This window comes from Trichoderma ghanense (assembly GCF_004382785.1).
Source record: "Trichoderma ghanense strain CCMA-1212 chromosome Unknown scaffold_1, whole genome shotgun sequence".
In the NCBI taxonomy this organism is placed as follows: Eukaryota; Fungi; Ascomycota; class Sordariomycetes; order Hypocreales; family Hypocreaceae; genus Trichoderma; species Trichoderma ghanense.
The window spans coordinates 2,775,843-2,799,449 of NW_027395664.1; the positions used below are offsets into that span (position 1 = coordinate 2,775,843).

Sequence of the window (23,607 nt, forward strand, 5' to 3'; positions counted from 1 at the left end):
CCTAGGCGGCATCCTCCTGCATTTCCATCCTCGTCTTAACTGTTCCTGCTGCTGCTTCTGCCTCACGCCAGATCCCAGCATAGCGTCTGTCTCTTCCGTCCGTCTCCCGTCTCTCGTTTGCCAGCCACTGCTTTGGCGAGAACCACCAGCGGCAAGCGTGCATATTCATCTCGCCTCCAAATCGGCCATCGCACACACACCCGTTGGCCCAAGGCTTAGCGCGCACCGCAACAGCCGTCACTTTTCACGTTGCCTTGCTCTCAGCGCTGCATATCAATCTGTAGCGAGCAAAGAAAAGAAGACGCAGAAAAAAAGAGAGAGAGAGAAATCACAAGCAAACAAGCGAGCAAACAAAAAGCGTCCATATTCTCAACAGCCCTGTTGTCCGAAGTCTCTCGGCCCCAATTCGCGTGCAGCTGTCGTCTCTCTTTCCGCATTGCGCCTGCTGCAGCTCCAAACGCTCCTGCCCTCGTCATTAACGACATTAAGCGAATCCTCAAACAAGCACAAAATTTGCAACCTGAGGCCAATCTCGACCTTTTTGCGCCCATTATTCTTTTTTCTCCAGCATCGAGTCTGAAAGCCTCAGTCGCTCCAACAGCGAATCGAAGCTGCGTGGTTCCTGATCGACGCCATCTCGTCACTCCAGCCTCAAAGTTTCGTTGGGTTGTTTAAGCTTTTGGCTTCTACAATTCCGGTGCCTCCCACAGCCCAACTGCGCGCGGTATAAAGCAGACAACGCGCCCTCCGGTTTCTCATCTTCTTACTTCTTCGTCACAGCTCGACAGATCCGTCGTCAGCATGCACGGCAGCGACGCCAGTGGCCGCAGAGTCTCGCTGCTCAACGATGACGAGGTGACCAGGGCGACTGTTCGCCCCCCGGCCTTCTCCTGGCCGTCTGCGCAATCTCAGCTCTACTCTGGCAGTGAATCTTCGCTACCAAACACTCCTGCACTCCTCCGATCGGACTCTTTCGACTCTCAGCTCAGCGAAGCCGCCATCTCGCCCTTGACCCCCCCGGGGGACAGCTACTACGGAAGCGTGCGGCCTCTGACTTACGCCTACGGGCGCGAGTACGCCGAAGGCCCTCCCACTAAGCGCCCTGCGTACGGGCCTTGCAGCCCCCCAACCTCTGGCGAAGAGGACAGCTCCGCTGCGACTTGTGTCCCTGAGCGCCCCGTCAAGCGGTACCCCTGCCGCTACCGTGACCTTCATGGGTGCGAAAAGACCTTCACCACCTCGGGGCACGCTTCGCGCCACTCCAAGATCCACACAGCGGAAAAGGCGGTCCATTGCCAATACCCGGGATGCCACAAGAAGTTCACCAGAGCCGACAATATGAAGCAGCATCTGGAAACCCACTACAAGGACAAGACCCGAAGCTCGTCGGGCAGCCAGCGCGCCAGTAAGGCCTCTCTTGCATCCAATGCGCGCCGCAGCTCAACTGCATCCAGCCGGAGCATGTCCTCCACCACGGGGCCTGACTCCTTTGTTTTCTGGGACGAGAGCGAACTTCGCCAGAAGCAGACCCTCTCCCCGACGTCTCCGCTTTCGCAGCCGACTCGCGACTGGGAGCCTGGCATGGGCGGTATCGAGCTTCCACTGCTCAATCGCCCCTCTGCCGTCGGTCGCATGCCCAGCGGCCTCGACACTCTGGCCATGGCCGTGGAGATGGATTGCCGCGAAGGCCGAGGACTCTGAGAAGGAGGACATAAACAAGAAGAAAGCGCACACAAGCGTCACAGACAATCACATAAAGCAAAGAAGCGAGAGAGGGAAGACTATAATTTTTAATGCTCCGCCAGCTTCAACCACGAAATATCAGAAAAAGAAGCCACAACGAAGCTTTGATTTTGGTTATTCTACGGTATTAAACACCTTCTGAATCTCTCGGCCAGGGAACCAACGGGGCACCCTCGGTACTACATATTTGATCAGAGGCAGCGGGGCACTGGCGGCTGCCTCGGCTTGGCGTCAACGGCGTTTGGATGCGATTTGCACTATGGCATTGCCATGTCTTGGTTGACTTTTCCTTATACTTTTTATTCCTTTCTTTTGTTCCCCTTTCTCATTCATCTTCCTTGTGGAATCTTCACATATCCACTCCTTGAGGTTTCCCTCGAAATACTTTCAGTTCGGACACAGGGATCATCTATGAAGCTACGGCTGGGCGGGCATACAGGAGGCATCTTATATGAAAAAGGTCGCAAGATACACGAGTGGCGCCTTGGGTTGTCTTTTTTTCCCTCTACTCCACCACTTTCCACCCTTTTCCTTGCCTAACTATCTGGGCTTTTACTGGTTTTCCTTCTCCTTGGGTCAGGGTATCTGTTTTCTACCTTACGCTTCTTGATATCCCATGCTTTCATGCACATGAACGTCTCTGCTGAGATTGGAGAGAGAGAGAGAGGGGGGGGGGGTCGCTGTGCAGTATTATCTGCGGCTCTCAGGCGGTTGGACGGACCCTGTTCGAAGACAGGTGCTCATCCAAGAAAGGAAGAGAGGCTCCGTCATATATATATCAAGGCGTTTTGGGCGGTACAAATAATTCCCCCTTTAGACGACGTGATTGCGCGCATTGGGAAACAAAATGGGTCGAGACTAGGGGAAGTGGTTGGATCGTGCGCGTGAGCGGCATGCTCATGGCTGTATATATATATATATCTATATAACAAACGGCAGCGCGCTTGAGTCTCTTTTTTGGGAGCTTGGGATGGATGGATTGGGATGCTAATTGATACCACTTTGACGTTTTCTTGAGAAACCTTGTTCCTACGCAGTTTGCCCATGTGATTCCAGGCTTTGTTGTCAGTGAGGATGTACTACCTACCTAGGTAATAGTTGTGCTTCTTACTATCTGGGGTTGTAGGATGCCTCAGCTGTCATCAGGCTTCATACCTACCCTGGGACTTTATTGTCTGTACGCGAATGGCTTCAAGTTCTTCAGCTACCATTTTCTCTCTTCGATCTTTCTCTTCATTCTTGATAACCAATCAACTTGGACATGGAAATATTCGTTCCGCTATATCACAAACGCTGCAACCTATGTACCTATATACACACTATATATTCTCTACCTTAGCCATTTACCATCTGAGAGAAGACGCTTCGAGTTCCATCTGTTATTTCCAAAGAGCGTCCATTTCTGTGCAGTCTCTGGCCATTTCAAACTGCTCGTCCGTATGACACACGAGCACGCGGTGCTTCGAGTCCTTGCTGCCTACGTCCCATACCGTTGCATCGCCCTCGGCATTGTTCTGCGCCTCGTCAATGGCAAATCCCAGGCAGCCAGCTTGATCCACGACGGCACTGCGGAGTCGGACGCTCTTCTCGCCAATGCCTCCCGCGAACACGATTGCGTCCACCTGACCTCTCAACGAGACGTAGTAGCTCCCCACGAAGCCGCAGATGCGGTCTACGAACAGGTCAAAGGCAAGGCGGTGCTGGGGCTCGTCCGAGGAAGCAATGGTGCCAAAGTTCGTGGTGCCCGTCAGAGACTTCCAACCGCTCTGCTTGTTGAGGATTTCTTCGGCCTTGGAGATGTGCAGCTTTTGAGTGGCAGCGGGCGAGAGTCTGCCCACATCGCTGGCATAGTGAAAAACTAAGCTGTTGGAAAGCCATCTTTGTCAGCTTCGTACTTTGGCACGGCAAGACAGAGCTCTGCTCACCTAGGATCTACGCTGCCACTGCGGGTGGCGCCAGGGAGCCCGGCTAATGGGGTCAATCCCATGCTGGTGTCCCAGCTCTTGCCGCCCTTGATCGCACAGGCGCTGGCTCCGCTGCCGAGATGAAGGGCAACGATGTTGAGCTCATCCAGGCTCTTGCCGAGGAAGCCGGCGACAGACTTGGAGATGAAGGCGTAGCTGATGCCATGGAAACCGTACTTGCGCAGCCGGTTCTTGTTGGCTATCGTCGGGTCGATCGGGTACGTGGAGATGTGCGGCGGTATCGTCGAGTGGAACTGGGAGTCGAAGCAGGCAACGTTGATGGCGTCCGGGAGCTGCTTCATGCACGAGTCGACAATGGCCAACGCGGCACCGTTGTGCAAGGGTGCAAGGTCGCTGAGGACCTCTAGATGGTTATACGTGTCCGGGGTGATGAGTTGAGACTCGGCATAGTCGCCTCCGTGGACAATGCGGTGACAGGCAATGGCCACGTCCGACTTGGAGCCAATCTCTTTCAGTTCAGCATCGTCTACCAGTGTCTTGAGGAGCAAGGCAAAGGCATCGTCCTGGCTGTTGACGGCATCGTCCACGTTCTGATCTTTGATGATGCTCTCGCCAGCTCGCGAATATTTCAGCTTAGCTGGCGGAGCCGTAAGCCCGCTGACTTGAGACTCGGCAATCTGGCGCGGCGCTGTTCCCTTGTCGGCCAGGTAGACGGATATCTTGACGGAGCTAGAGCCGGCGTTGATGGCGAGGATGACTTTCATGGCAGGCAATCTTTGTGTGTGAGATGGAGGGAGAAAGAGAAGGCAGCTCTGTGTCTGGAATGGACAACACTTCTGTGATAGCGCCCGTCTGCTTTTCTTGTTTTGACTCTTGCGTGTGGGTGGGAGGCAACTGCGCAGTACTGTAGTTGCGGCCGTGGATAGCCTTGAGATGTCAGCGTCTCGAAGAAGTTTGGGGCTTTTCTGCTCTTGTTACGTCTTTTTAATTCGATCGATTCCTTCCCACCTGCCCGTCAAGATGCACCAGGGGCAGCTAGAGCAGCAAGTATGGTAAGAGAATGTCGACCGACAGCTGCAGAACGGGTGAGGGTGGTCATGACGACACTGACGATAAGTGATGGCCTGATGATCGCGGGGGCTTTTGGTGGTGTGGTGGGGGGGCCAATGATAGACGGGGCTCGTGCCACGCCATGCAAGTCGGCCCTTGGTGACGTCCTCAATTCAGCCGGATCTGATAGTGGCGCTCCGGCTGACAAAGGGGAGGCACCGAGGAGCCTGAACGGGAACAGATCCGGGGGGTTTAGAAGGCGAAGAAATGGTCTATAACTTCTTCCCTGGAGACACGCGTGGTCGTCAAAACGACTGCAGGACCAATGCCCGGCGTACACTTGCGTCACACATGCCGGCTGGGCAAAATGCAACAGAATGCGAGCTTCCTAGAAGCTCACGGCTCAGCCAGTATCGGCACTTCGGCCGGGAGGGATTTCCGGCGAAGGCAGCTCGAAGTGGTTGGGAGGAAACGGGACGCCGTTGAATTCGCGGTCGGAGCTGTGGGCGTAGACCCACGTCTCGATGAATCGCTTGTAGTCTGCCATGCTCTGCGTTAGACGACTGCTTCCTGCAACTACCCCAGCTTCTGCAATTTGGAACCTTCTCCCCCCATCTTACCTCGCTTGTGCGTGAATTGAATAGAGAGGTAGCGAATATCTAGGGCGCTGGCTGTATATGACGGGCCCAGCTCGGGACTGGCCTGGCTGGCCTGGCCCGCGGATCGGACCCGTTGGCGGATGCGAAAGGTTCGGCGTGACGGAGCTTCGTCGGGCACGCTTCCTCGGCGGCTGTGGACGTTGAGGCGGAGGGTTTTTGCGCGGTCATCTCGGTTCCGGAGCTCGCCCTCGAAGTGATGAACGTCATACTCGCGGTACTGGTAGTCCGTCTTATTGGCCAACACTGTCAGGGAGTGGAAGGTGGTATATCGGTCTCTCCAAAGCTTGAGCCTCTGAATGGCTCCGATGCCCTTGACCTTGCCGAAGCTGTCGGTGCGGCTCTGAAGGTTGGACCAGACAACATCGACGTCGTAAAAGTCGACGAGATCTTTCCTGCGCAAGTCGCCCTGGAACTGAATGGAAGCCTCGACGGTGGTGAACTCGTACCTGACTGGGATGAAGTGATCGTGGACGCAGATGCCCTCGCCCGTGGTGTACCTGATGCGGTGAGGGTCGTTGAAGGATAGAAAGCGTTCCATGTCCGGAGGATCATTGAATTGTCGATGTCGAGAGTGAAGAGTGTGAGGGTGGATATCTGAAGGTATATCTGAGGGCACTTGATGGCATGATGAGCTCGGGCTGGGTACGACAAGGCTATGGGGGAAAAAAGCCAGAAAGTGGAGGAAGCATGCGGACAGAACCATGTGAATAGCAAAGCAAACTCAACAGCAAACGGTCACGACGGGCTTCTGCCTAGCACTTACAAAAGTGTTCGAGCAGCTCGCTTTGGTAGCTGCATTGCCAGCGAATGCGTCGATGCTCGGACCCCACCACTTCCCAGGGTCCCAGATACACAGTCCGTTCGTTGGGAGTGTCTTGGAACAGGGTTCTATATCGAGGAGAAGAGAGGGAAGAAGACAGGCACTGTCAGACTGGACTTGCAATGGAGACGAAGCGGAGGAAGCCCCAGCAAGCGAGGGGCATGACGGAGGAGCTCATCGTACATTGTGGCAGTATAACCCGGAGGGCCGAGGTCAAGAGGCCGGAGCGAGGCCGCGGGCACGACGGACTCGCTGGCGGAAGTGGCTGATATCGTGGAGATTTCCGACGTCTGCGTCCAGGTCGAGTCCACGGGGCTGACGTAGGAGCGGCTGTAGGTGGGAGGGCGGCCGAGAGAAGACGAAGTGAAGGAGGAGCCGGACGAGGACGAGGCGGCCATTGCTGGGATGCTACAGGCAGCCGGACGAGGGGTGGAACGGGCGCTCAGAGTCACCGGAGACGACTGCTATCCGCGGGCTGGACCGGCGCTGGCGAAGCTATCATGACACTGGCCACAGAGCGAGGAGAGACTGGCGGCACGGTATGGCTTACGGCGCCGTCACGGGCTGAATCTGGACGGGTGCGAGGATTCGTTGCCGCCATGCCCCAGCTCCAGATGACAGAGGGAGACGAGAAGAAAGGAAAAGAGAAGCAGAAGCAGAAGAAGGACAACAGGACGACGATGGCGACGCTGCTGGTGGGCGGGTTGGAGGCAAGGACGGGGAGAGGTTTTCATCTAGAGGAAGCAGACGCAAAAAGAAGCAACGGATCTTGGGAGCATGTTCCTTCCTCCCCGGCTGCAATACAGTAGGTACTTGGAGTGCTAAGGTCTGCTAGTACCTCTAACCAACTGCTGCTGCCGTGAGGTGGATTTACCCACGACTCCCTGGACCCTCGTCCAAGTACAGGGTACAGCCAATGTGCTAGGCTCTTGGGTCAAGAACAGGAACTGCGACGACGGCTGCGACTGTACATGTACATGCGAACTGCCTTAGCTCTGGATCGAGTCCCACGTCCTGCTGCAGGTGGATAAGAACAAGGTTCAAGCTACTAATAGCCCTTAGCACCAGATATTTGCCGTCTGGCAGATTGCTGCTCACTGCGAGGACGAACCACAGTCGTAGCACTCGTACTCTATACTTTGTTCACGCTGTTGATATGCAACGGGGGGATCAATGATGATGGAGACGGAAAGAAAAAGATAATGGGAGAAGACTACCCCCAGGCCATACGCTTCCACCATACGTATCTCGCGGGGTTGCTGCTGATGCGTCGTCACTCGCAGGTCCGGCTTCTGCACGACTTGTCTGAGACCGTACAGACATGCGACTGCAAGGGCTTGCGTCTCCAATTACAAGCAACGCAGCAGCACGATCCAATATTTGGCCTGCTGGGGGAGCTCTCTAGGACGATTCCTTCGTGGCCCCCCCTGTCCCGGCCCACAGCCGCGACGATGCAGAAAGCCCGTTTGGCAGACCTCGCCTGCAAACCGAATGCACGAGTGCTGTGGTGAAGTCGCCAATGGGTGGTGACAGTGCATTGCTTGAGGCTGGGGGACCGGAGTCGGGGAGCTGCAGTCAGTGTTGTACTCGGTACAAGCCCGCGGTTTGGCAGCACCCCCAACATCCGGGCATCTTGCCCACCATGTTGCTTGATTCATGGTCGTCCGGAATCCGACGCAAAGTTGTAGGCTTGACCTTGGCACCAAACGAGCTACTTCAAGTGAAAGGTGAACTTGGTCTGGGTAATCCGGCTAAGCAGCACCAGAGACTTTGCGGCGTGACCTCATGGACCGGCATGTGAGGCGTCTGTATGAGACAATCAGGCGTCTAGCTGCGACGGCTTTGGCGCGATGCAGCGCAAGGCAACCGAACGCTCTCAAGCACATCTCCGGTTGTGGTACGAGTCGCTTGTCTCTCTCGCGGAAGAGGCTGTAAGACCCGCTCCACTGGAAGCGAACGTAGCGTGCACGGGGAGCCATCCGGCGCTCTGATTGGCCGGTGAGCCGCCGCCATGCTATGCCAGAAGTTTTGCGGGTTGGGGGCCGGGCTCTCGGAATGGCGTCTGTCGCTGTACGAGTTATTCCTAGCATTACCGAAGAGGCGAGCCCAGGTCTCCCGTCCCCTATGTATCCCTCAGCAGCGGCAGGGCAGCTAGGAGGAGCGACGGGGAGAGCAAGCAGGAAGAGAAGAAGCGTGCGGCAGGCCGTATCCATCCGGAATGGAGGGCTGCTGCAGCACTCCAGAGTCGCAGTGGCCCGGATTCGGCGATGCGGGCTGGAGTTCAGAGTTCAGCTGTGTGCGCCGTGTGCCGTTTGATATCATCACTGCTGCGACCGTATCTGTGCTCGTCAAATCATGTAAGACGTCTGTCCCATCCATCCATCCTCCTCTCCTCTCCTCTCCTACCTATCATCCCTCAACAGCGCTCGAATGCGACGGTGCGATGCGACCAGAGAGCCTCTTTGCTCCAGCCTCAAGACCCCTCCCATAACGTGCTTTTCTCGAGAAGACCACCCACCCCGGCCAAGGCCTAGATGAGGCCATCGACAGCGATGGTCAAGTAATTCGGCGAGTACTAGGGAATCAGAGGACGGCCGGCTGTTGCTAATGGCCACTGCTGGGGCCACGAGCAAGTGCTTAGCGGCTGGCGGGCTGGCGCCGTTAGGACGGTACGGTAGTCCAGGGATTCTTCACTCGCGACAGCCACCTTTCGGTTCTCCCCCACTCGTCTTCAGGAACCGTCTCCAGCGCCGGCCTCCACGTGCTCTCCCCGACACCTCTGGCCGGTCTTGTCTCTGCCCATGCTTTAGCGTGGGCAGCCGCGTGATGGCGTGGGAGCCACGGATTCACGGCCTTGGTTGATGATTGAAGTTCGAGTGTTCCGAGCAATGGGTTTCTGATGGCTCATCGAGCCAGTGCGGTAGGTAGGTATGCCTTGCCGACCCACCGCCCTTGTGTGACGATGACATTCTGACATGGCTGGCTCTATGCTTTTTTGATTTTGCTCCTGCTTCTTCGTTGTCTTGCTCCTCGTGGACGGGTGGTGTGGAAGCAGGGTTGATGTGCTTGACTGGAAGATGGTGGGAGCGGGTAGAGTCAATTCGTCGTGGCTGCCCTGTAAACCACCGAGGGCCACCCGACTCAGCTCAGCTGGTTAGCATGCGCTTCCGTCACGGTGAATTTGGACTCCTGCCTCAAAGGCCGTCGAGGGTTGGGGTGACATTTCGAATTCCAACCCCAATCGAAGCCAATCGCCCCGTCCCCCGTATTCGTCGTAGCATCAGCTCTTGCTGCTACGCCTAGCCCGTCCAAGTTTGGGCACGGTTCGTTCCCCGAGTCTGGATTCGTGCTTGGTTCATGGCTGGCAAGTAAAGTGGGAACGGGCCATTCCATAATGCTGTAGAGTCGCAATGCTAGCAGGAAGCACGAAGGACCCTTTTTTTGTAGGATCCCAGCAGATGGCGATTGAAGAAGCAGAGTCGTGGGCATGCGCAGAATTAAGCTCTCACCAATGCCAGCCTAACCTGCAATTGCAGGAGCCAACCGAGGTCGCACCCAGACATTGGACAGACCCGAGAGACCTAACAAGGTACGTTCGTTGCTACCAGCTGCTACTCGGAGTGCGTGGTCGCAGTGGCGGCAGAGCCAGGTATCAGGCAATGTCCACCCACGGGCCGTCCTAGCACGCGTCCCACCTCCCCTGGTGCAAGATGTGGTACCGAGCGTCCAAAGCGTACAAGTACGAGTACTTCATTAGAAGCTGGAAGTCGCCAGACGCTGTGCCTGCCCTGCCTGTCCTCAGCCTCAGGCAAAAGGTAGGCAATCGCGAGCTTGGCAGGCTACTGCCTCAATACTTTACCTGCTACTGCGGTACCCAGTAATGCTCCAATACTTGGGCCACGCCTGGCGCTGCTGCTGCAAACCGCGTAGCTCTCTAACACAGGCTGCGATGGCTTCCAGTTCATGTTCTCGACCCTCCAGCTCACTTCAAGTTCCTGCCCGCTCGCCTTAGAGACGCCTCGTTCCGTTTCGTCTTCTCTTCATCATTTCTCTGCCTTGCCGCCGCTCTGACAAATTTTCTTCTCTCCGTCTTCACCTCGCTCCTTTTTTCCGTCCTCTCACTCCATCCCCCCTCTGCTTCTCTCTGGTCTCCTCTCGCCGCTTCACTCACTCACTCACTCACGCACGACGATCTTGCTGCGCCGTCATGAGATGCTAACGTCGAATCGTGTCTTTCGTAATGAGCCGGCCGCTGGTATTGCGTCCGATTTCTGCCTCTCGTGCCCCGTTCTACAGCAACAGCCGTCTCTTGCCGTTTTCCGCCTCCCCCCTGAGGGCCCTGTCTCTTGACTGAAGCCGTTCAGACAGATAGGGGGAACAAAGGCAGAGAGAAGAGACTTGGAAACAGAGGGACGCAACAGCAGCCCGAGACTGTCTCAGTCTCAGCAGCAGAAAGCACATCATCAGCTGCTGCAACCCTTCCCCGCCCGTCTGTCCGCTTGGGCGCGACGCCTGAGCAGCGTGTCTCGCGGCCAATGCCTTGGGAACTGGGGACCAGCTCCGGGCGGAGGAATCGAGGGTTTCTCGGCGCCGACAGCTCTGCCTTGTCAGCCCAGGACGTCCAGGTGCGCCGTTTCTCGATCCCCTACCGCTCTCCCCATCCCCGTCCCCATCTTGATCCGCGGCCCAGCTCCACGACTCTATGCTACATCTGAATATCCCACATGCTGCTACTGCTGCTTCTCCATCCTCGTCGCGACTGCATCTGCATCTGCGGCTGCGGATCGTTAGATGGGGGCTCGCCCCACTGTCCCGCGCAAACCGGATGCCTTGCCTCTGCCACAACCTGCGGCCTGCTAACACTCGGCCTGCGAGTCTTTGCCTGTCATAGGATCGCCATCAGCTGCGCTACGAGCTTGATCTCAACTCTTGGAACTTCCGCATCTGGGCCGTTGCCGCCTCGGGTTTCCTTACCGACTCGTGAGTTGCCAGCTTGTGTCCCTCTTGACCCTCTTGCTCTTCATGCTCTTCCTCCTCTCGATTGTCTTCAATCTGTCTCTGCTGTGCTTCGATTTTATACCCTCTTCATCCTCTCCATTATCCTCAACTCGGTATCACCGTGCATAAGGTATTACAACTCACTCCTCCTCGTGCTAAACACTGTTTCTTAACAGATACAACCTCTTCTCGACCAATGTCATTCTTGCTTCTGTCGCCTTTGTGTACTGGCCACATGGAGGCGAATGGGCTAGCCTCCTCATCAACTTCTTTACCCTCCTTGGCTCCATCGTCGGACAGGTGCTTTTTGGCTACCTCGCTGATCGCTTTGGCCGTACCCGCCTCTATGGTATTGAGCTAGTTCTTGTCATTGTCTCGACCATTGGCGTGGCTACCAGCAGCCATGGCTACGGCGACATGTCCTTCCTCGGCTTGTTCATCTGGTGGCGCTTTGTCATGGGCATTGGTATGCTTCACCACCCAGCACCCCTCCTCTACCTCCTCCTTTATGCCCGCGACTTTGCATCTTGGACTTACCAATTCTCCGTCAGGCATTGGAGCTGAATATCCTTTAAGCGCCACGATTACTTCTGAATGGTCTAGTACTCAGTCTAGATCAAGCATGCTTGCCAGTGTTTTCCTCATGCAGCCCGTTGGACAAGCCCTGGCCCAGATCATTGGCTTGCTGGTCCTAATAGGGTTCAACAATACCCATGGACTTGAGGCGAAGCGGTGCGGGCTCGATACCTTGCATGAGGAGGAGTGTCGCCGAGCTGTTGACGGCATCTGGCGCATTGTCATCGGCTCGGGCGCCGTGCCCGCCCTCCTCGCCATCATTTTCCGATTCTTCTTGTTCGACTGCGGTCTCTACAGCCTCGAGGTCAAGAACAAGCCCGCTGTTGCCATTATGAATACGCAGCGTGTCTACGGGGCACCACCCGGCACCAACTCCAACAATGTCCAGATGAACCCCGCCCGCGGTATACACCCGGAAAACTCCCATGGGCCGATGCCTATCCAGTTTTCCAAGGAGGACCTCTACAACTACTTCATACGGGACGGCAACTGGTACTACCTCCTTGGCACATCAGCAGCATGGTTCTTTCTTGACGTAAGCTTCTATGGCCTCTCGCTCGACAACCGGGGTACTCTGGCCGATATGTGGGCTACGTCGAAGCCGAAGCCCATCAACAGCTCACTGTCGTGCTGGAAATCGTCACTGCCGGGAGGAAACTCGACGGTGCCTAGTTGGGTGACAGCGGGGCTCCCCGTATGGCAGACGGACAAGACAGAGCCGTGCAACACCATCTACGACGTGCTGATACAGCAGACAAAGCAGTATCTACTGACAGTCTCCTTGGCCTCTATTGCTGGTAGCGTCTGCTTCATCTTTTTCGCGAATCGCATCCCGCGCAAGCGATGGCTCACGAATTCCTTTTTCGTTCTGGCCATTCTTTTCATCATCACCGGAGGCGTTTACTACGGCGTCCACCAACAGTCGGCTGCGCCCGCCACGGTCGTGTTTGTGGCCATTTGCCATTTCATGTTTAACATGGGTAAGAAGCCTCCTAAGCACAGCTTCAGTTTCTCCATTAAATTGATGCTAACCGTAGCGTTTCAGGGGCAAACACACTGACGTTTATCATACCGGCTGAGATCTTCCCGACTTGCTACCGATCGACGTGCCATGGAATCTCGGCGGCAGCAGGCAAGGCCGGCAGCATCTTCTCTTTGCTTATTGTGTATGGCATCAACCGGGCGTACAATAGCGACAGCCGCCAGGGCCTAATCTTTCTTCTCTTTGGCTCGGTGGCAGCCTTTGGTGCCGTCTTTTCTTGGGCGTATCTGCCCGATCCACAGCGGTGGGTGGACGACGGAGAAGGAAAGAAGTATCTCGAGACCAAAGATCTCGAGGAGCTCGGCGAGGGCCGCGTCCGGGCTCGTCAGAGCGGCGACGTCGTCACCTTTAGCGAGAAATGGGCCGACATTAGGAGGCGGAGGAGAGACACGGCCCAGTTCCGACGCACATCTTCTTGATACCTATCATTCACTTGCTGTATAGCTATACTTTGTTCTTACCTCTTGGGTTGGTAATTTTGAGACTTAAGCCTAGATATGATGTGGTTTAGGATCAGACCTGTTGGACATACTACTGTATACATGCCTTATATTCAGCTTGGCGGTCAGCATGTACATTTCTCGATACCACACGGGCATTTTGAAGAGATGGTGTACGGGTATCATTTGTTTCGAATTCCTTTTCCTCCTATACATCTTGGCTTATTTTGTGGAACAAGGTACATGAAACCGTCAAACAATTTCGTCAGCTCTCCTCGTTCAACGTCTGAAGAAGCAATTCGACTGTATCCAAGTAAAAGTCAGCTGTACTCGTCGTCGCTTGAATATGCGGATCCCTTTCCAACGCGTCCAGCCATCGATGCCAGCGCGTCCCGGGAGTGGCATCAGCCAGAAGCAAACCTGGATATCGATGATGGAGGATGCGGCTGAGGCGGAGGGCAAAGGGGGCAAAGTGAATGTCGACAATGGACAGGGACGGGCCGAGAAAGAAGGGGCCTTTTTCGTCGGCGGCGAGGACGAGGGCCGTTAGGTGGGATTGAAGGAGGGCGAGAGAGGAGGTGGAAGCGGATGATGCGGATGATGCTGTCGTTGTCGGGGCGTCAATGGCGGCTTGAGAAGGATCTGTGGATGGTGATGGTGGTTGAAGTAGGGAGAAGAAGGCTGGGACGAGGCGGGTGTTGATCTTTCAAAGAAGGTTTAGCGCATTTGATTTCAATCAGGATGACGACAGGGAGTCAGATGTGACTTACATGATGGATCCAGAGGCGACAGTTGGCTCTCAGGCGTTGGTCAGAAGGGAACAGCGGTATGTCGGGGTAGATGTCTTCCAACTAATTCCAAGACATCGAAGCTTCACGTTAGCATAGATCGCTACGCGTGGACGGTCGTTCGTACATATTCCAAAATAACAGCACTCTCAGAACAAGCCCAGTCCCCTTGGCGAATGGCCGGGACGCTGCCTCTCGGATTGGCCTCACGAAGGGGCGTTGAAATGGGCCGCTTGAAGGGATCTGTTTCGATGTACTGGTATGGCTGGCCTTTGGCCTCGAGAGCGATCCAGACGCGCTGGGAAAAGGGGCTACAGTTCGCGGTCAGAAGCTAGAAGATGAAGAGGTGAGAAGAAGCAAAGGTTGCGTACCAGAAGCATGCCGCGTATAGCCTCAAATCAGCCTCCTTGCTGTGCAGCCGAGCCGTCTCCTGCGCAGCTCCAGCAGCCTTTGTTTGAAGTGCTCTCTTCAGGTCCGAAAAGAAAAACTGCGTGTCAGCCTATCCTTGCACCGTAAGCTCAGCCCCTTTCAACCAACTAACCTGCGTCTTCTTGCCTTCTTTGAGCCTCGTCGCCACCAAGCGCTGCACGCTGCTCTTCTTAATGTCGTCGCTCCTCTCCAGCGTATGCCGATGCGGCCCCGCCACTCCGTCTCCCTTTCCGTTACCACCGTTGCCGTTGACCCGCTGAATCGTCCAGAAGCGCCTCCCGGCACTAACAACCGAAGCGGCGGCCGTGCCGGCGGCAATGGCAGCGGCAACGTCCCGGTCCAGCGCGGCCTCGGCACCGGCATCGGGAAAGTACTCGGTGATTTTGATTTTGACGTCGCACAGGTCGCGCTCCCGGGCGCTGCGCTTGCGCTTCTTCTTGCTCGGGTCGTCCGACTTGGGCGTCCCGGGCGGCCGGCCCTTCATGCGGCAGTCCCAATAGTGTGAGATGAAGGGCTTCCGCTTGTACCTCTGGGTGGAGCGGTGGGAGTAGACGTTGTCGACGTGAGGGAAGTACGTCTCGAATTGCTCGTGCGTGAGGATGATGAGGTCGTCCACGTCGAAGAGCTTTTGGCGCCACGCTTGGAGATCAGGAGGGTCGACGACGAGCCTGGCTTGGCTGAGCTTGTAAGGCACAGCTGCAGAATCAGGTGTTTCTGCTATGTTTCGAACATCATTATGGCCGTGATAGGTGTGATTGTGGTCTCGAGGTTGCAATGACGAGTCATTGTGGGCTGGAATGCCAGCTGACATGGGAGTCGGCTGGAGGATGCCAAACTGCCCTCCTGACACTTGTCTCTGTTGCTGGTAGGTGCTGTGAGGGTATGCTTGGTGAGGGACTGGAACAGCCGGAAGATGATGATGCTGCTGCTGCTGATGATGATGATGGTGAAATTGTTGGTGCTGGTGTTGACGTTGCTGCTGCGCAGCCATGGCCGTCACATGTCTCGCACCTGGATATCCGCCAAACCCGCCTTCTCTCCCCCTTACTCTCCCCTTACTCAGCAAAGCCGCCGAGCATCCATCATTTCCACCTCCATCGCCATTGACATCTCTGCTGTCGTCACCATCACCATTACGGCTGTTCCTGCTCCCATTCATATTCCCGCGACCTTCGTCGCCTTCATCAACCTGATCACCACTACCAGTGCCAACGTTCCCGTGATACGCACCCTCCAGGTTCGAATAAGCAGCAATCCCGACAGCTTCAAGGTCCAATCCAACACCTAGATAGTGGCCTGCCGAGGGAGCGCCAAATGAGGTCCCTGGGGCCGCCATCCTGGGCACTCAAGGGCCGAAACAAATAGACGGAAAGGTGGCGGTAAAGAATGACAACTTTATCCAAGTAAAAGATCAACAGTTGCTGTATGTATAAGATAAGAAATGGAGATCCATTGAATAAGGTAAGATATCATGCAGCGCCTGAATAGATTGTCATCGGGTTGATGAAAATAATCATGATGATGATGATGATGATGATGCTGCTGCTGCTGCTGCTGTTGTTTGTTTGGTTTAACAATCCCCGGTCGCTGCTTTAAGAGAGAATCGGAGCTTCCCTGTTTCTTATCCAATAGACGAGGTCAGAGCGGGGAAAGTAAGCAATTGCACAGGGAAGGAGCGTTGCAGGGCGGCAATGCGTGCACGGACCACCTGCCTTGTTCAGACGCATGCACCTCGATTCTTCTTTCCCTACGATCTTGTCAGGCTGCTCATGTTCGCCACAAGGTGTTTGTCGTGAGACTCCCTCTGAAATGGTCGAGGAAAACAGACGTGCCTTACTGAGACACATTGGCAAGTTAATTCGTTGCTTCATTCAAGCTACATTCTTCACGCCGGGTATAAACTAAACAGTTGTCTGGTTCCATGTCATCCTGCCGTCACAAACTCCCCCCCCTGGCAAACCGTCTCACAAGTTACACAGCTGGAACAACTGGGTGGTAAGAATATGAAGCATAGTTGAGAAGATGTAAAGAGGAGAAGATGACGATGAAATGTCAAGATATATAGAAAGATGTGAACATCGGAAAAGAGTAAAATCAATGGCAAAAAGAGGCAAGTAGAACAACCAATTTCGCCCAGTCCCTAACACGCCATATAATCGTCCAATCCACCAGACAACGTGAAGCCGTAAAGCGAGAGTAAAAAAGTCCGTATATACTCGTCGAAACATTTCCTCGTGCAAGACAAGAGATACCCAGTATAAGAAAAACCCCCCCAAAAAGTCCTTTCCTCACTTTGAAGTCAAATCTAGCCGAGACTGTGATTTTCCGCCCCCTTCTCTCCTCTTTCATATGTAATGTAATGCTGGCGCGTTAGAAGCCTGTTGAATATGGCTCACTAATGAGGGTTTCCAGAGTCCCACGATGATAGGTCCATGGCGTCCATAGGCCCCATGTTCATCAGCGCTCTCAGGACGCCCTCGCCGCCGACCGGTTGCATCCCAGCAGCTGGCCCGTTGAGACCTCCCCACCCATTGGACATGCCGTACGGTGCTTGTGGCATTCCCATGCCCGCAGCCATCGTGAAACCATTGGGGTCGTTATAGAATCCTTGAGCAGCACCGTTGTCCATGCCGCCGTGGTTCATCATCGTTTGCTGCGGCGAGATGGGGCTCGCGCGGTACGATTCGTGTCCCGACTGACCGCCGGAAAGTTGGCCAGGTGCTAGGTGAGGCCGTGTGTCTGATGCGCCGCCGCTCGAGTTAGGAGTCCGTCCAGCAGATTGCATGTCGGGGGATCCGGACGCATCTTGATCGAGACCATCGCCAAAGCCGGTTAACCCGCCGCCGCTGCCCATGTTCTTCTCATACATGCTACTGGAATTGGGCGTCAATACGTGCATTTGCTGCTCGGCCGTAAGCCACGCTCCGTTTCCAAAATTGTTGGAGTTTGATGTCGACATGCTCTGGGAATCGGTGGTAGCTTCAGTGATGTCGGGAGCCGTGGCTACGTTACCGGTATCGCCCGTCGTCTTCATAAAGTGGCATTCGTTTCGGTAAGACAGGATGCCCTTGACGCCCTCTGGATCATCGCAGACAGCTCCGGCCCGTACAGGAAGTCCCTTGGGGGCTTCGGCAGGCTACACCAAACAATTAGTTTGAAACGAGAGAAAGTGGAAGAGATACAAAGGCTTACACTATCGCCAGGGCGAGGGAAAGCGCCTCTCAGTTTGGGAATCTTTTGTGCTAGAGTTTCGAAGTCCACATCGAGCTGCACAAGGAAGGACTCGGTCAGGGGGTTCCGCCGCTTCAGGGCGTTCATGGCCGAGATTAGGAATCGCAGCGAATCAATCGTCTGCGCGTCATCAGGCTTGCTCTTCAGATACTGTATGAAAACTCGGGCAGAGACATAGAGGCAAAAGGCAATGAACGGATTCATCTAGGAATCTCACGTTAGCAACTGCCACTAAGTCCAATCGCAAATGAACAATGTGCGTCTGGAAAGGGCTTACGGCAGATAAATCCATGTGCGATATTGTCCGCATTATGCTGGCAATCTCGTTTGCGGCAGTGATGCATCGAACTTTGCTCTCCGAGCTGACAGATGCCGGAAGCTTGTTTGCCTCTGCCTTGAAGATGGCCGCCTGGTGAAGGCAAATAGTTGACGTGTGGATGCTCATGTTTGTGAATACGACGTTGGGATTGGCCAGGCCGGCGGGAAGCTTGAGGTGGGAGGGGAGGCAGAGAGAGGTGTTGAGGAGGATGTGGTCCATTTGCCGGTGGCGCTTCCAGAACGGGCCATTAATGTCGTGGTCGAGGTCATCGTCGTCGGGCCGGTGCAGATGGATCAGGTTGCGGCCGAACAGACAAGCCATGAGGATGATGCCGCCAAAGGACGAGAGCTTGCCGGCTCCGGATGGGCTCGTGCATTCCTCTAAAGTAAGCGTCTGCTCCGGACGGCTCATGTCAAAGGCTTGGTCCGACGATGGCATGTTGGTCTTGATGTCCTTCTCGTCAATCGTCATGGGCCAACCAGTGCCGATGCTGGCATAGCGATCCTCGCAGAAGGCCATCCAAAACGTTCGTCTCCTCTCCTCCCTCTCGGTCCAGTCCTTGGGAGGCGGCAGGCACTGCTTGACGTCCAGGCCACTGCCATCCATGCGGTGCAGTCCAATCCTGTAGCTTGTCAGTCCACGACGTCCTTGATTGGCAGCAGAGGAGGCGGGGCTTACATTTGTGCTAGGCGGACAGCAGAGCCCGTGTTGATCCAGGCTCTGGGAAAGTACATCATCTTCATCTCGTAGCTCGCCAGGAGGATGTGCGTCTGGCAATGCGCGACGGAAATCATGTGCTCTCCAAAGCCCTTCATGTAATCAGCTTCCACATACTTGCGTGCCCTCTGGTAAAATAGATCCTTGAGATCCGTGTATTTGTCCGAGATGGAGCAGGCCAATGTCCACATGGCGTATCGCAAACAGACTGGGGGTCGTGCACTCGGTGCCCTATACAAATTGTGAGCCACTTCAACCTTCAACGAGTTGCTTCTATATGTTTCGAACAAGAAGAGTGCGGATTCGTCTCGCAGATGAGTGCCAGAGTCCACAGGGCGAGGCGACATACAGGTTCATTGCGGCCAGGTACCGGTATCTGTGAATCATGGGCATCGACGGATGAACTTTTTCAAAGTAGATTTGATGTAGCTCATCAATGGTTTCTTGTGGCGGTAGCGGCTCCTCCAGTCCCAGGCCAATCATTTCCCAGGTGAAGTTCCCAGGCATGTTGTTGACGGGCATGCCCATGTTGGCATTGAAGCCGAAGTCATCAAGGGGCGCTGCTTGAGGCGACTCGCCATTGTTGAATTGCCAGCGTTCCTCTCCATTCATGCCTATGTTGGGATTGGGCATAGGCATAGCCGCAGGAGCATGGGTCTGATTGTGGGCATTCGGCATTTGGATGCCAACGCCCTTTGTCGGGCTCTTTGCCGGTGGTTCCTGGGTCTTTAGTAACGTCTCGACTTGTTCTGCGAATTCAGGTTAGCATTTCCGCATGATGAAGTGTCGTCCCCATTAGTTGTCGATATTTTAACCAGGGTCGCAATGGTTGCCCCGTCCTCTGCTCTCTCTCTCCTCTCCCCCACCATCTCCCCCCTTTCTCCCCGCGCGTCCTCACAGAGACCGACCGACAGCGCAGCGACGATGTGAAGAATCAGACAATACAAGTAGAGAAATAACACGACAACAAGGAGACTTTTCGGGGGTCCTCACTCAGTCGCTCCTCCAGGGCCTTGACGTAGCCACGCTTGGGCCCGCTCTTCCTCCGCTGCTCGTCGTAGGCACAGTTGTGTCCCAGGCGCGAGCAGGTGCTGCAGCTGGGCCGGATGCCGTCGCACTTGAGCTTGCGCTTCCTGCAGATCATGCAGGCGAGGCGCTTGGGCTTGGGGACGCTGGAGTTGTCGGGATGCGCATCGCGAGGCGCCATGGAGTCGTCGTGAGATGGGCTGAGGCCCGAGTGGTTGCAGCCGTTGCTCGACGAGCCGTTGTCTGAGGAGCCGGGCATGGTGCTGGTCGGTGATGGGCGTCGGCGCAAAAGAAGCGCTGCGGCTGGGCGCAGGCGATGGATGGGCTTGGATCGGACGTTCTCTGCTGGTGGTGGCGATTGAGTAAGTGCTGGTTCGTTTCCCCCCTTGCTGAATCCCAGTTTCTGTAGCAAAAATCGCCTTGGGGGTCGCCGTCCACGCGGGAGGCGGGACGATTGGTCGAAGCAGCTGCAAAAGGGTTTGAACCGAGATGCAAGGCGAGGAGAATGAAAAGAAAACGGAAGGAAAAGGGAGCGGAGAGATGAGTAAAGAGATGAGATAAGTCGAGCCAGCAGATTGAGGGTCCGACGCGGCAGTGGGATGAAGGAGGAGGAGGAGGAAAGGCAGCAGAGAGATGACGGCTGTTGAAGAAGGTACCTGCTCAAAAGGGTACTGCAGTGGTTCCAGTGGTTGGTGCAAGCACAGCTGAGACTGCCGGAGGCTGTGGATGCGGGCAGCCGGGCAGTGAGGCGAGTCCGCCGTACAAGCTCGAGTCCAGTGTTCCTTCCTCCAGGGCTGGCTGGCTGTTTGGGGAAACTGCGAGTGGGTAATAGCGCTGGCCGCGAGGCATCATCGAAGTGGGTTGCGCAAGGCAGGTGCCAGGGACGCTTGTACCCTGTACTGCCGGGCTACGTCGCAGCCTGCATTAATAATGGAGGGTCGTTGCTATATTTAGCACTGCGTGCGCGGGCAGGGCATGGGGCGCACCAGTGCAGCAACGGTGAGGCTCGGTGCTGGCCAGGTACCAGCTACAAGAGGGGCCGAGAAAGAACCACTCCGGGCGACGGACAGGCGCTACAGGCGCTACAGACGCTATCCGTGATTACTTACAGCGGATCAGATGTAAAGCACCTCGACAGCCTCAGTAATACCTAGCAGAGATTTGACGACTTCCTCAGCCTGTAGTGGAATCCGGAATGCTTACCTAGGTATATGAACTAAATGTCAGATGGACTTGAGCTTCAGTTGATCAAACCAAACAAGCATGCACGCACAGCCAGTAAGACTCGACAAGTCGTCCGTCAATCACAGCGCTGCATCACAGCGCTGCACCAAAGCGTGCCTCCCGTCAGCACCGGCATCCACCTCGCCGAAACTCAGCGGGCAGACACGCTAAGGGTGACTCTTCCCCCTCCCCTCCATCCCGTCTTCCACTCACCCTCAACGGTCCAATCCATTCATTCATGCATTCGTTCCAGACGGTGACCTGCACGCTTCCGCTGAGCCTGGGCTGGAATTGGCTCGCCAGCTATTCCACTTGCGTGGGTCGCTTCGCCCTGGGGGCAGTTGAGTTGTAGCGGGTACAGCCTACTGGGCCGATACGATACCTTGCTGAACGGCAGCGAGTGGACAGACACTGAGAGGGCGCTGGAGGGGCTGCTAGAGAATGGGCACTGGGGCATTGAGCATTGCCTGATTCTTCGCTAATAGCGTCAAGGAGCACGAGTCGATGCCAATGTCAACGTCAAGCTCGAGATCGAGCCTACATAGGTCGCACTCTCCATGGGAAAGCTTGCGAAGCGGCCACCCTTGTTCTCTTTGTGGTGAGGCCCTGGCTCTTGTTTCCCCTCTCATCGCAAGCAAGCTCGAGATGATGCTGTAGATCCCCTTGCTTCTCACACTTACAACCTGCTTGGACCGCTGCTGATGATTACAGGCGATGCTACCGTGTTTGCGGAGGTGCTCATGCTGTCGTTGCTGCTGCTGGGATGGACTCACGCATGTCTGGTTCCATCCGATTAGGCTCATGTTACTCTCGTTCAATCAGTTGCTTTCTTCTTGTCTCACTCTGACTGGCTGGGTTGGGTACCCCATACTTTTACCACTATCAACGAGGTAATCCCAGGAGGCGAGCACGATGGCTTTCGAGATCGACCGTCTCTGTTAGTCGTCGCATCGAGCGAGTGGCGATGCAGTTTCGCTGGTGGCGCGTCCGGGTTTGGCGTCATCCGGCCGCTTCACACGCACCGACGGACAAAACTTGGGGGCGATTCCATACGCGTAGGTGCGTTGGAATCATGGTGTTAGTAGCTTTGGTCTAAGATCGATGACACACGGAGCAGGCTGTTCGCTTTTGATGGAGACGTAGTGGCTATTAGAGTTGAGCGCGAGTCCAACAGCTGCCGGGACCAGGGGTTCGATGGATCGGATGGACTGTAGTCGCACAGTAGCGAGGTTACTGGGAGGTCGTACCTACAGGCAAGACAGGATACATGCCATCATCCATTGCCGCTGTGATAGTTGCGAATCAAAGTTCACAATATGCCCCCGGGCTAGTTGCTGTATGAGCGATGCAAGAGATCCGGACTATGAGTTTGGTATGTATGCTTCCACCTTATTGTTATCTCTAAAGTGAGTCTGAATACCATCACAGCAGCCTCCTACAGAGCACACATCGCAGATATTACAGGTTCTGTCAAGCTGTCAGGTTACCATTTACAGTACAGCCAATGGTCCGCCCTCCCCCGGCGCCACATGATGCCACTCAAACGTGTCCGATAAGGCCTCCCGAGGAAAGACTTTGCGATCGCCCAGCTTTGCCGCATCGACCTCTCGCCCATCATCTTCGGTGCTAGTGCCAAATACAACCCTCGTGCCGGATGGACCCAGCCTTTCTGCAGCAATGTCCCCAGAAACAGAACCCGGAAACGAAGTGTCAAACGACATGGGGGCAGTTATTTCAAATTCTTTCCCTCCTCCTCCTCCTCCAATTTCCCCCACCACCACCACCACCACTACCATGATGAACCGCTATGGGACTTGCAACTAGTTATAGTGCTGCTGTGTAAAAGCTTTGTAAAAGCCTGGGGGGGGGGGCGGAACGTGCCGCCATGGAGCTGTTAACTGCTACTTGGCTTCTTTGCCCTCCCCGACCAGCCCCGATCGCAAGAGGAAACATCAAGTACGACCGCCAGCATCATGAACAAGCCCAGAGGCTACAGCAAATCCAGCAATGGTGAGTATTGAGTTCCTGTACCCAGAATCCTGTAGGCAGGAAACCCTCGACCGTCAAACAAGGGTGCAACAATTTGACAGGGACAGGGGGCAAGGACAGGGGACGGATCACCCTGACCTCGAGTCCCAGTCCCAGTCCCCCCATCCCTCTCAGCAGCCAGTCAGTCCAGTGATCTTCCTCTTTGACATCCGCTGTGGGCTCCACGTTCCAGTGCTCGGTTATTACAGTGTGTGTACTTTGGCTCATGGCTTGTTCCAGGCTGCTTCTTCTGCAGGAGAATTGACTGAAGAAGTTCACCCACTGGTTTGCAACGGCAGAGAGCCAACTTGGGAGCCTTGGCCCGTTCGGCGACCTTTTCCGAACTATTTTGTCTGCTTTTCCGCCCTTTTCCGGGCTTGTTTCTCTTTGCTGTTTGTTGTTGGCTGATTGATCGTCCTTTTTTTTTTCTTCACCATCAAGATCTTGACGTCGTTCGACGTATAAAAAAGTGCAGTTCATGGGAAGAAGCACGCAATAAGAAAAAGACACTCGGTGCACACATCACAACACTGAAGACACGCAGGGGAAAATCCCAAGCCCCAGACCACGGACAAGACGGGAAGAGGAAAAG

The 23,607-nt window shown here is 55.3% G+C and overlaps 8 protein-coding genes across 8 annotated transcripts; 3 read left to right on the forward strand and 5 right to left on the reverse strand.

The window, feature by feature from the left end:
* Positions 1-801: 801 nt before the first annotated feature.
* On the forward strand, positions 802-1,701 carry CCMA1212_002301 (Transcriptional regulator NRG1; the record flags this gene model as incomplete). The annotated part of the gene is made up of 1 exon (XM_073699688.1): positions 802-1,701. One exon carries the CDS (start codon positions 802-804, stop codon positions 1,699-1,701), a length of 900 nt encoding a protein of 299 aa, XP_073562086.1.
* A 1,421-nt stretch (positions 1,702-3,122) lies between these two features.
* Positions 3,123-4,432, reverse strand: CCMA1212_002302 (uncharacterized protein; the record flags this gene model as incomplete). The annotated part of the gene is made up of 2 exons (XM_073699689.1): positions 3,123-3,606; positions 3,669-4,432. The coding sequence occupies 2 exons, from the start codon at positions 4,430-4,432 to the stop codon at positions 3,123-3,125; spliced, it is 1,248 nt and encodes a 415-aa protein (XP_073562088.1).
* Positions 4,433-5,121: 689 nt separating this feature from the next.
* Positions 5,122-6,695, reverse strand: CCMA1212_002303 (uncharacterized protein; the record flags this gene model as incomplete). Its single annotated transcript, XM_073699690.1, has 5 exons — positions 6,486-6,695; positions 6,141-6,265; positions 5,875-5,983; positions 5,417-5,823; positions 5,122-5,306 (listed from the first exon to the last, which is right to left on the reverse strand). The coding sequence occupies exons 1-5, from the start codon at positions 6,593-6,595 to the stop codon at positions 5,122-5,124; spliced, it is 936 nt and encodes a 311-aa protein (XP_073562363.1). The 5' UTR covers positions 6,596-6,695.
* Positions 6,696-6,697: 2 nt separating this feature from the next.
* Positions 6,698-7,006, forward strand: CCMA1212_002304 (uncharacterized protein; the record flags this gene model as incomplete). Its single annotated transcript, XM_073699691.1, has 1 exon — positions 6,698-7,006. The coding sequence occupies one exon, from the start codon at positions 6,698-6,700 to the stop codon at positions 7,004-7,006; it is 309 nt and encodes a 102-aa protein (XP_073562083.1).
* Positions 7,007-10,732: 3,726 nt separating this feature from the next.
* Positions 10,733-13,232, forward strand: CCMA1212_002305 (uncharacterized protein; the record flags this gene model as incomplete). The annotated part of the gene is made up of 5 exons (XM_073699692.1): positions 10,733-10,822; positions 11,089-11,177; positions 11,372-11,661; positions 11,747-12,751; positions 12,817-13,232. 5 exons carry the CDS (start codon positions 10,733-10,735, stop codon positions 13,230-13,232), a joined length of 1,890 nt encoding a protein of 629 aa, XP_073562082.1.
* A 286-nt stretch (positions 13,233-13,518) lies between these two features.
* On the reverse strand, positions 13,519-15,604 carry CCMA1212_002306 (Glutathione S-transferase U2; the record flags this gene model as incomplete). The annotated part of the gene is made up of 6 exons (XM_073699693.1): positions 13,519-13,956; positions 14,024-14,104; positions 14,169-14,352; positions 14,413-14,528; positions 14,583-15,431; positions 15,596-15,604. The coding sequence occupies 6 exons, from the start codon at positions 15,602-15,604 to the stop codon at positions 13,519-13,521; spliced, it is 1,677 nt and encodes a 558-aa protein (XP_073562085.1).
* Positions 15,605-16,865: 1,261 nt separating this feature from the next.
* Positions 16,866-20,022, reverse strand: CCMA1212_002307 (Asperfuranone cluster transcription factor; the record flags this gene model as incomplete). Its single annotated transcript, XM_073699694.1, has 6 exons — positions 16,866-17,606; positions 17,663-17,905; positions 17,979-18,642; positions 18,699-18,968; positions 19,087-19,486; positions 19,731-20,022. The coding sequence occupies 6 exons, from the start codon at positions 20,020-20,022 to the stop codon at positions 16,866-16,868; spliced, it is 2,610 nt and encodes an 869-aa protein (XP_073562084.1).
* A 2,455-nt stretch (positions 20,023-22,477) lies between these two features.
* Positions 22,478-22,708, reverse strand: CCMA1212_002308 (uncharacterized protein; the record flags this gene model as incomplete). The annotated part of the gene is made up of 1 exon (XM_073699695.1): positions 22,478-22,708. One exon carries the CDS (start codon positions 22,706-22,708, stop codon positions 22,478-22,480), a length of 231 nt encoding a protein of 76 aa, XP_073562081.1.
* Between the last annotated feature and the right edge of the window lie 899 nt (positions 22,709-23,607).